Source organism: Ciconia boyciana, chromosome 14 (genome assembly GCF_034638445.1).
Source record: "Ciconia boyciana chromosome 14, ASM3463844v1, whole genome shotgun sequence".
Classification (NCBI taxonomy): domain Eukaryota; kingdom Metazoa; phylum Chordata; class Aves; order Ciconiiformes; family Ciconiidae; genus Ciconia; species Ciconia boyciana.
The window spans coordinates 9,184,735-9,199,889 of NC_132947.1; the positions used below are offsets into that span (position 1 = coordinate 9,184,735).

At 36.5% G+C, this 15,155-nt stretch overlaps 2 protein-coding genes across 21 annotated transcripts in view; one reads left to right on the plus strand and one right to left on the minus strand.

Annotated features, from left to right (window-relative positions):
* ADNP (activity dependent neuroprotector homeobox) overlaps positions 1 to 14,375 on the plus strand; it is a 33,224-nt gene extending 18,849 nt beyond the window's left edge. For 14 of the 20 annotated variants that reach the window (XM_072878883.1, XM_072878897.1, XM_072878884.1 and 11 more), the window contains 3 exons: positions 6,472 to 6,584; positions 8,090 to 8,182; positions 10,152 to 14,372. In XM_072878883.1, coding sequence (XP_072734984.1) covers positions 6,472 to 6,584; positions 8,090 to 8,182; positions 10,152 to 13,292 — 3,347 coding nt within the window. In that variant the 3' untranslated portion in view covers positions 13,293 to 14,372. Of the gene's footprint in view, positions 1 to 6,471; positions 6,585 to 8,089; positions 8,183 to 10,151 lie in introns of all 20 variants that reach the window. The other 6 variants (XM_072878898.1, XM_072878901.1, XM_072878899.1 and 3 more) reach the window with 2 other exon arrangements.
* Positions 1 to 15,155, minus strand: part of PARD6B (par-6 family cell polarity regulator beta) — a 97,907-nt gene that overhangs the window by 10,194 nt on the left and 72,558 nt on the right. The gene's annotated exons all lie outside the window — the stretch shown is intronic.

Here is a 15,155-nt window from a genome sequence, read left to right on the forward strand (position 1 = left end):
GTCTAGAAGTAGGAAACAGAAGGGCAGACACAAGCTTAATTCTTACTGTGTTTGTTGAATCATGAACCTGAAAATACTGGTTGACTTAGAGGCAGATCTCATTATTCCTGTTACTTAATGAGGATAAAAAATGCTCAGGTTTCTCTGTAGAATTACTTTTGTTGAACATATATGTGATAATCTTGACTTATTTTTCTGTGAATGTGTGTAGATGCACAATCCCTTAAAAAGACAAGTTCTATAATGCATTAAATATCTATGCTAGGAATTAACTTGTGCAGGAATTAATAGGATAGAGTAGAACCATACAGGAAAATAATAAAAATTAGTTATGCCTTGGCTATTATAAAACAGAATACATGGAAATATAGGATGTCTCGCTAACTAGAATCCTGGGCTGGAATTGTCATTGAGTGCCATCATCTCAGGATAAATGAATTTCTCCTTTACTTAAAAAAAAAATGCTGCTGAGCTTCTTTTGAAACCTACTTTGAGATCTCAGAGAGAAGTTCTGTATTGAGCCTATAATATTAGGTAAGTAGCACTTCTTTAACCATCAGGAATTGCTAACAAAGATGTGTAAAGTTTGAGCTGCTTGTGCCTTTTATTTGTCTTCACTGAAGTGCAGAGTATTTAAGACTGTTCACTTTTGGCATTTCAGTAGAAAAACAGGAGAAACAGCATTAAACGATTTTACAGAAGGATCAGTTGATCTGTGACCCTTTATTATGGGCATCCTTCCCTCTGGGGCATGCTGGATGTAGTGATAGCTTCAGTGCCAGATTACAGCACTGGTGGGTTTTGTCAGTACTGGATGCTGCATTCCTTAGTATTGTCTTCTCTTAAAATAATTGCTTCAATCTAAGCTTCAGAGCAGTAAGAAGAAGCCCTGACAGTGAAGAAATGTTCCAGGTGTCCTCTCTTAAACATCAACTTTTGATCAGATAAAGGATACCTCATTTAAAGAATAGCATTAATGCCTAAATGATGATTTGAGACACTTAATCCCACCTGTTTTAATGTCCACATTCAAGGATATGCCAGCAGTGTGTTGTGTCTATTGCAATTACAATATGAGTTACTTGCTGTAAATAGAAATGAATGAAGATGCTAAAAGCTCTTTTTGTAGTTACAAGCCATAATAATATCAGACTGTATCTGGCTCTCCACTAATTATAATTAAATGGTCAAGAAACTTCCTAAATAAAATGAACTGTATGTGCTTAAGGGTGAGTTTTTTGTTAAGATTAGGTGAGTTGGATTCAGCTATCAAGCAGAATTTGCAAGCTAAGGTTGATCTTCAGTTTTCAGATGTGAAGATCTAATTATATCCTCTATTATGATGTGTTGTGATAGGAAGATCTTGATAATTTCTTGTCCTTAAGACTTGACTGTGAGGCAGGCAGAAGGGCAGAGGCAAGAAGATGGTGCAGATAGAATAGAGATCTTGTTTCCAGGCAGTCCTAACTAATTTGCTTTATCACTTGGGTTTATATATATCATGGTATATTTGGCATGTTTAAGTATATTAGACACAGTAATTAAGAGAAAGCATTTGATTCTTTTGGTGAAGAAGTTTAGTGGTGTGTTGTACTAAAATAAGCTATTTGTTAATAAGCATTATTTTGAGACTTGTGGCTGACTTTCAAGTTTACAAGTGATTATTGCCTAAAGACAAACTCTCTACTGACTCTTGCTTTGTCATGAGGAAAAAAATGGTTCATTTACAAGCAAAATGAGTATATTCTTTAAGTGGGGACTTTGGTTTTATAGAAGACAGCACAGCTTGCTAGAAGGTTTAAAATGTAATGTTTTCAGGCACTGACATTTCTACAGTTGATATTAAGAACCTGGGCTATTCTGGAATAAAATTACTAGGACATTATCTCCTTGGATTTGAAGTTCACTTGAAAATATTCATTCAAATCCTGAACATACTTGACTATGCTGCTTCATACAATTTGTGATGAAAAAATTGAGCATACAGGTATCTATGAAGAAGCTACTGAAAGCATTACTGAACCAATGCAATACAGTGAGAGCAACGCTTGTTCAGTTGCCTTTAGAGAAGAGAAATTAGTGAAGCCATGACTAATTTCTTGGCTACATTAATATTTTTCACTCTGGCTCTATGAACTGCAGCAGCAAGAACTTTTAATAAATGGATTATGCTTTAATAAATGGATTATTTTAATAAAAAGATTATGCTGTGCTTTGAAAGCAAACTTGTGTTACTTGATTGTAACTTAGTGTTCACAGAGCTATACTTCCCAATTCTGTTTAGGGAAGAGAGGGAGTAGAATGTTAAGGAAGCATATTTTCTTTCCAATTTGTGAGCTGTGTTTAAGGATATAAATCCACTCTGTGCACTATGTGGTATTTTTTGTCTTCCTATTAATACAGTTCTAGTATCACGCAAGTCAGATCTGTTTTAAGTAATGAAAAAAGTGACAGTGGGCTCAGTATTGAAAGCTATTTCGTAGTGACTGGCCTAGGAGAGCAAACTGCAGGTTGGAGTTGCTTGTTCCATCTGGAAATGTTAAGCTTCACTTTTTCAACTACAGATCAAAAATAGAGAAAATGCTACTGCTTGGAAATTGCAAATAGGACACAACTTTACTAAACCATTTGCATTAATCAGTAGGCTAGTTAGGAGTTGAAATTCTTAGGCAAGAGCATTTTTTCCCATTAGTCTTCACCATCTTTTAAAATAATTTGTTACTAATACTTCACAAAATTGGCATTGCTGATCCTCAGCCCTGTTAAATATTTTCAATTACTATTCATGTCTTTAAAATGGACCTGGCTCAACTTTAAGCTATATTAGATGTTGTTTTTACAATTGAAGCAAAATTGCAGCCTTCAAATAATATTTTTAGTCAAGGAGATTTTAGTTCTATTTGTTGAAGTAACTAAACTGATTATAATATTGCCCTGAAATATGTAAATGTACTCTTTGTGGTCTTAATTTTTTTAGTACAGCAATTTCTTAATCCAAATTCCTGTTTGCGAGGTAAATATCCATTACTATTTTCAAAAGCTTTTCCACCATTTATGTGCTTATACTTTGTCATAAATGGTATTATTTTTATTTTACTTCATCCAAAAGCATGTTAAGTAATAGTACAAATAACAGGATATAGCCTCTGCCCAGAGGTGCTTACAGAGCAAAACTGATACCACAGTATGGGCAAGGACTGGTAGAAAAGCACATTCTGTAGTTACTTAATCAAAGCCTAATACACAGTAGAGTTACAAAATATTACGTGTGTTGAAAGTGTGTTTCTTAAACTTCTCTTCAATGTGTGCCTTTAGAAATAGCTCTTTATATAAGAAAGAGGAAGGGGACACGTGGATGAATTCAGAATTTGATCAGAAAATCTGATAAAGGAACTGTAAACTTGAATGCAGATTTCGATAAAATAACTGATTTGCCTGAGTCAGTTTTCAAAGTAACAAGAAGTTAGAAATTCAGATTCAAACCTTATTTCCTAGCCCTTTATGACGATTTAAAAATAATTCACTGGGCAGGAGGGAGTAGCATTCTGAAAGGATGACATGAATCACTCTAATTACTTGAACGATCACATTCACCCTTGCATAGAGAGGGAGAATGTCTTAGACCTGGACATTGTTTATAATTGTAGATGAAATACTTGATTATAAAAGAGTAGAGATGAGAATGGATACAGCATAAAAAAAGAGCAGTTCACGATTTCCTATACAAAGTCATTACAGGCTTTAGAGGGAATAACTGGCAAGAGAGAGTAGCTTACTGCCATGATCTGTTTAATCCTTGCCTTCTCTGAGATGGCAAAAAATCCCTGTAGAAGTGCTCTTCATAGCTTGATTAGGGCTCATATTATGAGACTTGTAAGTGAATCTACCTTTTTTCACTAGAATGCTAATTCTAGTGAATTAGGGTATTTCACTAGAATGCTAATTCTTCCTATTTCTAAAGTGGGTTTGAGTTTTCCCTAAAATGAAAGGTGCCAGACAAGATCTAGAACATAGCTACTTTTCATATGAACTTAATTCTAATTTTTTTCCAATTCTAATCCTTTTCCCTGAGACTAGAGTTAGCTGAAACACCTCTACAGTCACATAAGTTAAGATACTTGCATTTAGAGTTTTGTATGTGAAGAAATCAAGATGTTTTTCATTATACTAAATTCTCTTAGCAAGTGTTACTTGGAGGAAATTAATACAGAACATTGAAATAGAGAACACTGAAATACTTTTTTTTTTTTTCTGGCCTATGTTGTTTGAAAATTACTATCATTAGTCACTTTGCATGATGTGTCTAAGTAACTTTGTTACTGCATATACAATAACTGAGTAATTTGGAATCCCTGAGATTTATAGACAAAGTCTAAACTTTTCTCCCCCCCTTCTTTTTTGGTTTCCTAGTTTTCATATAGGGGTGTTAAAATGACACTATATTTGCTTCTGGTAATCCATGACAGTGGCCAGCCTGATACAAGTACCAAAGTCCATAATGATCAGAGTTGTTTTGGTACTTCTGAAAATTTTCCTGGAGATCTTTATATAAACTCAAACTTGTTTCCATTTAGTTTCTAATTTATGGTTGTGATACGAATCTTAAATGTCATGATAGCTTTCTGCTCTTACCCAGGAGCTATTTCTGAATTCACTGAAGAGACTAGAGCCTAGCAACACGTGCTAGCAGTACTACTTGCAGGTTGTGAAACTGATTGAAGTGGTTTATATTAGCACTGTTACATGCAGAACTTTCCAGTTTTGTTTATTTCTGAAACTAAACAGCGTTGTTGGTGGGAATCATGAATAGTAAGTTGTTAGTGACTGTCTTAAAGCATTACCTAGTAAAAGTTGGTAGGAGTAAGAAAATAAAAAGGCTAGTGTGTAAACAGACAAGTAATACTTTAAGGAGTATGCATGATAGTGCATATAGAAGGGTTGGTTTTGATCAGAGACACTCAGTTGTAGTCATGACCCATATCCTTTGTACTTTGAGAAAATGTCTTAGTAAGCTCTTTGTGGCTTAGCCATTGCCCTTGATCTCATGATAAAAGGGGAGAATTCTTGTCTATGTCATATTTAATGGCTGCAAACTTCTGTTAACTCTGTATTCTAGGCTTCTGCTTGAAAGTGTTAAATTATTTCCAAGCTTCTAACAAAACAAAAAGTCCATTTTTAGTTGATGTAGGTAGTCCTTGGCCTACAGTGGATTAATTTGTTGATATGAATCAAACCTTTTATTGTTCAAACAAAGCAACATTTCTGAATTGGCTCACAGAAATATTAATGATCAAAAATGCAGCTTTTCTCTTCTGGGGTGATACTCTTTATGCAACAGGCATTGGACCATTAAAGCCTAGGGAACAAGATAACAACTCTGACACTTTCTTGCTATTTAAGAAGCTTCCTCCTCTTTTCTTTGAGAAAAGCCTACCTTTTTATTGCTGGCTCCACCCCCTCTCACTTTAAAATAACTGTACACTGTCAGGGACTTTCATGTTTCTGCCATTTTGCACCTTCTTAAAGTGCAGATGACTTGTTGATGATAGCTCTGTAGCTGAGCAAGCGCTTACTGTCATGACAGCAGCATGCAGACTGAGAACTCCTGTACACACAAAATAAGACTAGTTATTAGCATTTGGAAGAAATCTTAGTGGTAATAGTTGAATCTGGGAATCCACATATCTTAAAATTTTAGACTTTCTTTTAGCTGGATAGCCCTAGTCATTAACAGACAGTTTAATTGGAATTAGCTGTCTGTGTGGGGAACTGAAAGGGAGGGTTGTCTTGTAGGCTGAAAATACCCAGCTACACTTAGAGGTGTTAAGCCATCTCTTGTACTTTTTCCAGTGATTTATATCTCTGAAGGGCTCTAACCAAGCTTTCAGGTCCTATCTTAATAAAAGAAGAATGTATGCTAAACAGCTTGTCAGCCATTTAAAGCTATAAATACAGTAAATGGAGGAAACAGTATTAAGTTCTTATCCTACCTACAGTTGAATGCAAGAAGCATCTTTCTCACTGAAGAGATACTATTAAATCTATTACAAGACTGACACAAACCTTGAAGCTCAACTTACCAATTTTCAAATCAGTTAGGATATGTATGCACAAAAGATAAATTGAGTTTTTTAGTACTTCAGCACAGGGGGTAAATTTCATGTAAATACAAACACTTTTTTAAAAAAAGTTATTTCCAGATGCAGCTGATTACTCCTGCAATAGTTGTTACATCAGTTTGTTGGTTTTCTAAGTGCTTTCTTAAGTTTGTCAATATCTAGCTTTATGGCCAGCCTCATTTAAGAACAAATCAGACAGAAAATGTGGTAGTTTCTTAGTTAATGGTACAGCTCTGATACTGAGTTATATGGGTAAAATGAGACAGAAAATTACTAATGATTGAAAGTGCAACACTCTATCAGACAAAACACATTTGACTTAAACCTTTTCTCTTACTTTCTTTTTCAATAGAAACTATGTTCCAACTTCCTGTCAACAACCTTGGCAGTTTAAGAAAGGCCCGGAAAACTGTGAAAAAAATACTTAGTGACATTGGTTTGGAATACTGTAAAGAACATATAGAAGTAAGTATGATATCTCCCAAGTGTTGTAGTTAGAGGTAAAATGCTCCGAAGTTAGTCGGACTGTGAGGTCTTTGGTGTATGACTTTTTTTTTTTTTTAAAGACCTGTTTCACAAAATGTTAAATTTTTACTGTGAATTTTGAAGGAATCCCCTATATCCTGTTCCCACACCATACTCCTCTGTTCTCGTCAGCTTCTGAGAATGAATCTGGGATTCCATTTGAGCCTTGTTGTTCAGGCGTTGCTATCCCTGCATTGCTTTTTAAGTTCTACACAAAGTAGGACTGACTTAATAACTTGAGCTAAAAAGGTACCTGTAAACACTTTTTAGAAAGTTTAGTGGAGACAAGATACACTTCAGGCTATATGTGACTGACTTGATATATATTGAATGTAGGTTGTCTTTTGTTTATGTAGGATTCTTAAAAATAGCATTTTCTAACTGAACATTTAGGAATGAAGCGAGAACTAGGTGCGGTATAGGATGTTCTTGGGGGACAGACGATGGTTCTGAGGTTTTCACGAAGTGTTTGTCAGTGCTAACAGTAGGTCATCAAGTTAAAGAATCACGTCTGTACCTGTGTTAGTTCCTAGAAGGGAAGGGTATTTGTGCTACTCTTCTGGACAAACTTCATAACTATCGTCTCAAAAGTGCAGCTTTCTCTCCTGAACACTAACTTCTGTACTGTCAATTCACACACTTTAACTCTTTAGGGTACTCAGCAAATTATGACCTGTTTGCTTTGGCTTTTCTGTTAGTGTCTCTTTAAAGAGCATTTAAGTGAGATGTGTAAGAGAAAGAAACGCCAGTCCTTCCTGCTTAGAAAATTTGTGGAGCAAGTATCATTTTTATGGGTAAAATTCTGAACTGGGACAATGTTACTTTCAGAATTGATTTCAGTGGAAACACTGTTTTTGAGTCCTTATGTGCTGCTGATTTATATGCCAGAGATGAAATGCCAAAGTACTTCATCAGATATTTTTTTTTAATAGGAATTTGGCTTCTTGGACATCATACATGTAGTCAAACTTTTAAAACTTTTATCTGAATTCCTGTGTGAAATTAAACTAACAAAAAAATGCCCAAAACCAATCAAACAAACAACACCCACCCACCCCCCAAAAAAAACCCCAAACAAAAAACCAAAGATCAGAGTTATGGTAAAGCATCTATATGATCTTAAATGTTTAGCACTAGCCCGGGAATGCTTTTCTCTATGACTGCTTTTGAAAATGGGGCAGGTATGTAATTACAGTCTTGGGTTAATTAGGAGGATGAGTATTGAAAATAGTTCTTCAGGTGTTTTATGATATTGAGACTATTCATAACTCTTCACCTCCAAAGAGGTGCATCTTAAATACCCACACTTCCTTGAATTAATAATATCTACTGTTTGCCAGCAGCACTTGAGAGGACTGCATGGATGCTTACAAGAGTTGCTTAAGGGAGCAGGTGGTCTTTGGTTTTGATTCTCTGTACTCTCTTCCCGTCTTCCCCTTCTCCAGGATTTTAAGCAGTTTGAACCTAATGACTTTTATTTGAAAAACACTACATGGGAAGATGTAGGATTGTGGGACCCATCGCTTACAAAAAATCAGGTTGGTAATAGTTTATGTTGACACATCTGATTCTGAAGATGGTTCATACTAAAGGGCATTTCATACATATGCCAAGAGCTTTTCCTGCAGTTTTACCCATTGATCTTCATTTGTTATCGGTTTAAGGGACAACAAAAAGCTGTGTGTGGGTTTTTTTAAGTAATAATCCTGGTCTTTATCTTAGTAGTATGGATAGCCAAATACTGGAGAATGATTGGTTAAGAAATCTTACTCACCCTTTGACAACTGCATATTAAGAGCCCATCTGTTTTCAAGCTTAGCACAATTTCACATCCTTCCGGTCAAAAGGTCAACAATTTTATGCAGTTTGTGATAAGTTTTTTTACCTTTCCTTAAATGTTTCCTTATCTGTTTTCACCATTTCAGAAAAAGTTTAAATGAACATGTCTAGCTGCTGTTCTCTCCACTATTGTTGTAGCTCTGTTAGCTGTCTGCCACATCTGAAGATTCTTATAATCTGACTATGTTGGAGATTTGGTTTAGGCATATATAGTTCTATACAGCAGAATGAAGTGGCACTGGGATTCTTACTTTTTAGATGTTTCTGAGCCAGTAATAAAGGAAATTTGAATTGAGCTAGAAGTGGAGGGAGGAAATAATACTTGATTCTGATTAAACACATTTAAGGCAAGTCATGTGCATTGCAGTAGCCTTTACTGATGGTACAATATGGAGTAATACCAGCACTGACAGAACAGCGAGAAGGTGAGAAATCTCTCTACAAAATAAGCCCTCTTAGCATCTGAAAGATCAGGTATTGCTCTTACAGGAAACAGGAACCTCTATTATGATGGATTCCTAGTGTAGTGTTAATCTAAAAATGTCCCTTTATTACTGTGTTCCATAAAATACACTGATGGTGTCCTTTTTTCTAGTCAATTCCAGAATAAAAATTGTAATATAAAAGGAGACAGCTTTTGTTTAGTTTTTGTTGTATCTTGTCTCCAGCCTACCAGATGTGTGAGGTTTCAGAAGGTGGACAGAAGCATATATTCCTGCTTAGGCAGAGGGAGAGTACGACTCTCCAGTTACTTCAAATGATCTGTGTGTAGCTTGACGCACAAGACTTGTTTTGACACTCATGATGAATGTTAGTAACTGTTTGAATTTCATGTCTTATCTGAAATGTCAGATTGCTTGTGGCTATCTCTAAGGCCAGTATAACTTTAGTTTCTGTTACAACAGTTGACAAGAACTGCATCGGCAACTGCATGTTAAATATAACAAAGATAAAGGATGCAGGGAGACTGCAAGTGTGGAATTTTCAAATACCTTTTTTTTTTTTCTCTGATTCAGAATTGTTTTAAAAATCAGGTGTGTGCTTTGATCAGAAGGAAAAGGCTTGGTGGCTTTTAAGGGCTTGTGTAGCCTTAGTGTATGACTTGGTAAGCTTAAATCCATTTGTTCACCAAAAATAAGTTTTGAAGAGCATCTTAATATTAAAGTTTGTAATGGATTAAGACACCGAAATAGCTGAAGTTATATACTCGTCTTGTATCTATAAATGTTTGGCAGATTTTGATGGGAAGTAACCCGTCTTCTGGATGCAGTCGTATTCTACTCGAACAGTCATGCTTGCCTTTTCCCCCCAGAAATGAGCTTACAGTGAACTTTCATGCAGCTCAGCTGCAGGGAATGAGGCATTTTTTTGACTGGTGGAGAAAGATTGCTTATGATTTAGCCTTGCATGCTGAGTTTATGGTTAAACTCTTGAGGGACCTCTAAATTGGCACTCACCACATCACATGTATGTTCAGATTATAAACTTTCTAGGGCCTGATCTGCAGGCCAAAAATTGGAGAGAAGAAATCAATCTAAAGGTTTGAGACTGTTGCAGTGGGTCTCGAGACTATTATTTAGAAACTTTATTGTTTAGAGAAGATCATGGATGTTGTTTTTCTAAAAACTGCTTTTAATATCTAGTTTCTGCTTTGTTCTTTGTTTTAAGGACTATCGGACAAAGCCCTTTTGCTGCAGTGCATGTCCATTTTCCTCGAAGTTCTTTTCAGCATACAAAAGCCACTTCCGGAATGTTCATAGTGAAGACTTTGAAAATAGGATCCTCCTTAATTGTCCTTACTGTACTTTCAATGCGGACAAAAAGACTTTGGAAACGCACATTAAAATATTTCATGCTCCAAATGCCAATACACCGAGTGGAGGCATCAGCACTTTTAAAGATAAAAACAAACATGATAGCCTTAAACCTAAGCAGGCTGACAGTGTAGAACAAGCTGTTTATTACTGTAAGAAGTGCACTTACCGAGATCCTCTGTATGAAATAGTTAGAAAGCACATTTACAGGGAACATTTTCAGCATGTTGCTGCTCCTTACGTAGCAAAGGGAGGTGAAAAGTCGCTCAATGGTGCAGTTCCGTTAAGTTCCAGTACCCGAGAGGAGGGTAGTATTCACTGCAAAAGATGCCTTTTCATGCCGAAATCGTACGAAGCTTTAGTACAGCATGTTATCGAAGACCACGAACGTATAGGATACCAGGTAACAGCAATGATAGGTCACACTAACGTAGTGGTTCCGAGATCTAAACCTTTGATGCTAATAGCTCCAAAACCACAGGATAAAAAGCCTATGGGACTCCCTCAGAGGATGGGTCCCCTTTCCCCTGGAAGTGTTCGATCTCTTTCATCACAACAGATGATGAACAGACTCACTATACCAAAGCCTACATTAAATTCCGCAGGAGTGAATATGATGTCAAATGTTCACCTACAACAAAACAATTATGGAGTCAAATCGGTACCACCAAGTTATGTTGGTCAGCCAGGAGGAAGGCTAAACTTAAGTGGTAATGCACCAGTTTCTATTCCACAACAATCACAAACAATGAAACAGTTTTCAGCAAGTGGAAATGGAAGGCCTTATACTCTTGGAGGGGAACAGAGATCACAGGCCTCGGCAAGATACTCTCTTCAGTCTGCCAATTCATCTTCTCTTTCATCAGCTCAGTTGAAACAGACGTCATTATCTCAGTCACAGGCCGCTTCAAGAGTATTAGGTCAGTCTGGCTCAAAATCTCCTGTAGCTGCTACAGGTCCTTCTGCTGTCAACACATCATCCACACAGAAGTGGAAAATCTGTACAATCTGTAATGAGCTGTTTCCTGAAAATGTGTATAGTGTCCACTTTGAAAAGGAGCACAAGGCTGAAAAGGTGCCTGCAGTAGCTAACTATATAATGAAAATACACAATTTCACTAGCAAATGTCTGTACTGTAATCGCTATTTACCCACTGATACATTGCTTAATCATATGTTAATACATGGTCTGTCTTGTCCATATTGCCGTTCAACCTTCAATGATGTTGAAAAGATGGCTGCTCATATGCGAATGGTTCATGTTGATGAAGAAATGGGACCTAAAACTGATTCCACTCTAACCTTTGATTTGACATTGCAGCAGGGTAGTCACACAAATATACATCTTCTTGTAACCACCTATAACCTGAGAGATGCTCCTGCTGAATCTGTAGCTTACCATGCTCAGAATACTCCCCCAGTTCCTCCAAAACCACAGCCGAAAATCCAGGAGAAGTCTGATGTACCTGTAAAAAGTTCTCCACAAGCAGCAGTTCCCTACAAAAAAGATGTCGGGAAAACTCTCTGTCCTCTCTGCTTTTCAATCCTAAAAGGACCCATCTCTGATGCACTTGCACATCATCTACGGGAGAGGCATCAAGTAATTCAGACAGTTCATCCAGTTGAGAAAAAGCTAACCTACAAATGCATTCATTGCCTTGGTGTATATACTAGTAACATGACTGCCTCAACTATAACGCTGCACCTTGTTCACTGCAGAGGTGTTGGGAAGACTCAGAATGGCCAGGACAAAGGTACTTCGTCATCTCGGCTAAGTCAGTCTCCAGCTGTAGCACCTGTAAAACGTACTTATGAACATATGGAATTCTCACTAATGAAGAAAAGGAAAATGGATGATGACGACTCCCCCTCTGCCTTTGAGGAGAAGCCTGAAGAACCTGTAGTTCTTGCATTGGACCCCAAGGGTCATGAAGATGATTCCTATGAAGCCAGGAAAACATTTCTTACAAAATATTTTAATAAGCAACCATATCCCACTAGGAGAGAGATTGAAAAGCTGGCTGCCAGTTTGTGGCTATGGAAATCTGATATTGCGTCTCATTTTAGTAACAAAAGGAAGAAATGCGTTAGAGATTGTGAAAAATACAAACCTGGTGTGCTGCTTGGTTTCAATATGAAAGAGTTAAACAAGGTTAAACATGAAATGGATTTTGATGCTGAATGGCTGTTTGAAAACCATGATGAAAAGAATTCCAGAGTCAATGTTAGTAAGACTGTTGATAAAAAAATAAACTTGGAAAAAGACAATGAAAGTTCCTCAGACAGCTATGAAAATATAGAAGAGGAATACAATGAAAGCAGTAGTCCATTTGGTCAGCGTATTTCTGACGTTGGTGGGAAAACCTCTTCTGATAGCATAGGGGAGAACCCAGAGGACAGCATATCCAAGGAAATAATTGAAGAAAATACATTACAGTCTCCAGAGAAGTCTCATCAAAAACAAGAGGAAAGCTCTAAATATGAAGAGATTATTTCTGCTGAAGAACCAGCAAAACTAGTAGGAGATGTTTCAGATAGCGAAGGTGATCAGGATGATCAAGATGATACTGTTGAATGGAAAGATGGAGCTTCACAGTCTGAAAGTGGGCCTGGTTCTCAGCACGTTTCTGATTTTGAAGATAACACATCAGAAGTAAAACCAGAAGTGTGGACAGATGAATCCTCCCAAAGTGAAGATGCTGGTAGCAGTAAACCGACTGTTGAGACAAAAGGGGGTGGATCTGAAAGTGATGAAGAACAGTCAAAGTGGAAGAATCGTTCCTATGGAAAAGTAGAAGAGTTTTGGTCTAAGGACCAGTCGCAATGGAAAAATGCATCAGAGATTGAGGAGAGCTTGTCAAATCAGCAGATGGAATGGCAGAATAGCACAATTGACAGTGAGGATGGAGATCAGTTTGACAGCGTGACTGATGGAGTAGCAGAACCAATGCATAGCAGCTTAACTGGTGTGGAGCTGAGTAGCCAGCAAGCATAAGCTGCTTGATTCAGAAGTGTCAGTAATATCCAATCTACAACTGTCTAAACACTTTCATTTCAGTATGACTGCTAAGCTTAAATTCTGACTGGTACTGCCTTTCAAGTGCTAGGTCATGGCGTGTGGTGGTTGTGGCCACTGTTACTCCAGTGGTTATTTAAGGATGCTGTTGGCTAATCTTGCTTGAGAATACCTGCTGGGATGAGCACAGTAACTTAATGTGAAAACGGATAAGCTGGTGGCTCCAGAATGCACACAGAGAAAAGCAGAGGTTTATTTTATCTGCATTTTCAACATTTATTTCACTCTTGTACATGTTCAGTTGTATGTCTTTTTAAACATTACCCTTTTTCACATGGTAGTGTAGGGCCAACCATACAAGCTACCAGTTCAACATGTATAGTAGACTATGGGGAAATTGATTTTTTCATGTATCATTCTGAATAGTTGAAATGTATATTTGTACAGTCTTTTAGACCTATTCAAGTGAAGCTTATGAAATTGTTCTTGTGTACCCATCATAGATTTGTTTCTCTTTTTTAGTGTTGCCCTGCTGTGTAATAAATGCTGTATCTAGTTTACCTAGCAAAAGCTTGAAACTGCTATAGTATGAATTTTGACAAACTTAGTTTTTGCACATAACCTTGTACAATCTCAAAACAGAGGCCAGCAACATTAAAAAAATATATCTGGACTCTATTGTATTATAGAATTTTCTTGTTCTGAATATCCTTGACATTACAACTGATGACAAATGTATTTCAGAGCCATTTTCTGAAATCTTTTAAGCTAAAAAAGAAAAATCACATGCAAGAAACAAATTTGCAGCTACTAATTTTGACACCTTTTAGATCTGTATAAAAGTGTATTGTGTTGAAGCAGCACACTGAAACAAAAGTGCTGCGTTTTGAATATTTAGTTTTATCTTTAGTTAACACCAACAAGGTGTTGTATTCATTTATACCATCTAATATATGACACACTGTTGTAGTATGTATAATTTTGTGATCTTTATTTCCCTTTGTATTCTTCATTTAAGCATCTAAATAAATTGCTGTATTGTGCTTAATGTAAATATTTGCTTTATTACATGCAAGTGCTACATTCCTGTTTGGTAAATCCCACCTTGCTACATGCCTTTTTTTTTTTTTGTGCTCCACAGATCTGCTGGGGCATGTCTGTATAGTACATACTTACTGAATAGACAGATCTCCTTCAAGGATATTGAAAATCCTACAGAACTAACTTTGGCTGAATTTGTCTTTACTATTTAGCATTCTAGAACACTAATTTATAAATAGGATTGTAGTGGTTTGCTTGTTCTGCATCCTGGAGAAACAAGGTCTATGAATTACTTGCATTTTTCACCCCTTTGTACTTATATGAATGGAGATCACTTTCACATATTAAAAAGTTACCTAGAACTATGTCTCTCTCCAAAGCACTACGTACTGAGGGTAAATGATAATGAAGGTATTTTAGTACTTACCATTTAAACATGAAGGAGCATGCCTTGCAAGCTACAGACTTGTTTTGGCTTTGAAAAAAAAGTAATTTGAATACTAAAAAAAAAAAGTTTGTTAAAATTTGTGATTGGTGTGGTCAATCCAGTCCTGCATTTTGGCAAGTGTGCAATACAACAGACAGCTGCATAACCAAAGCCTCATCGAGTTAATAATTTACTGAAGGGAATCTAATTGTGATGAAAACAAAACTATAGAGCAATGAGTTTGATTTAGGTATATGTCTAATAAATATCAGAGTACCTACTTCTTTATACTTTAAAAGAACTAAATTGCCTTGTGAAATTTTCATTAACATTGTAAAGGAGGAAATAGTTCTGTGCTCTTCAACATTTTAAAC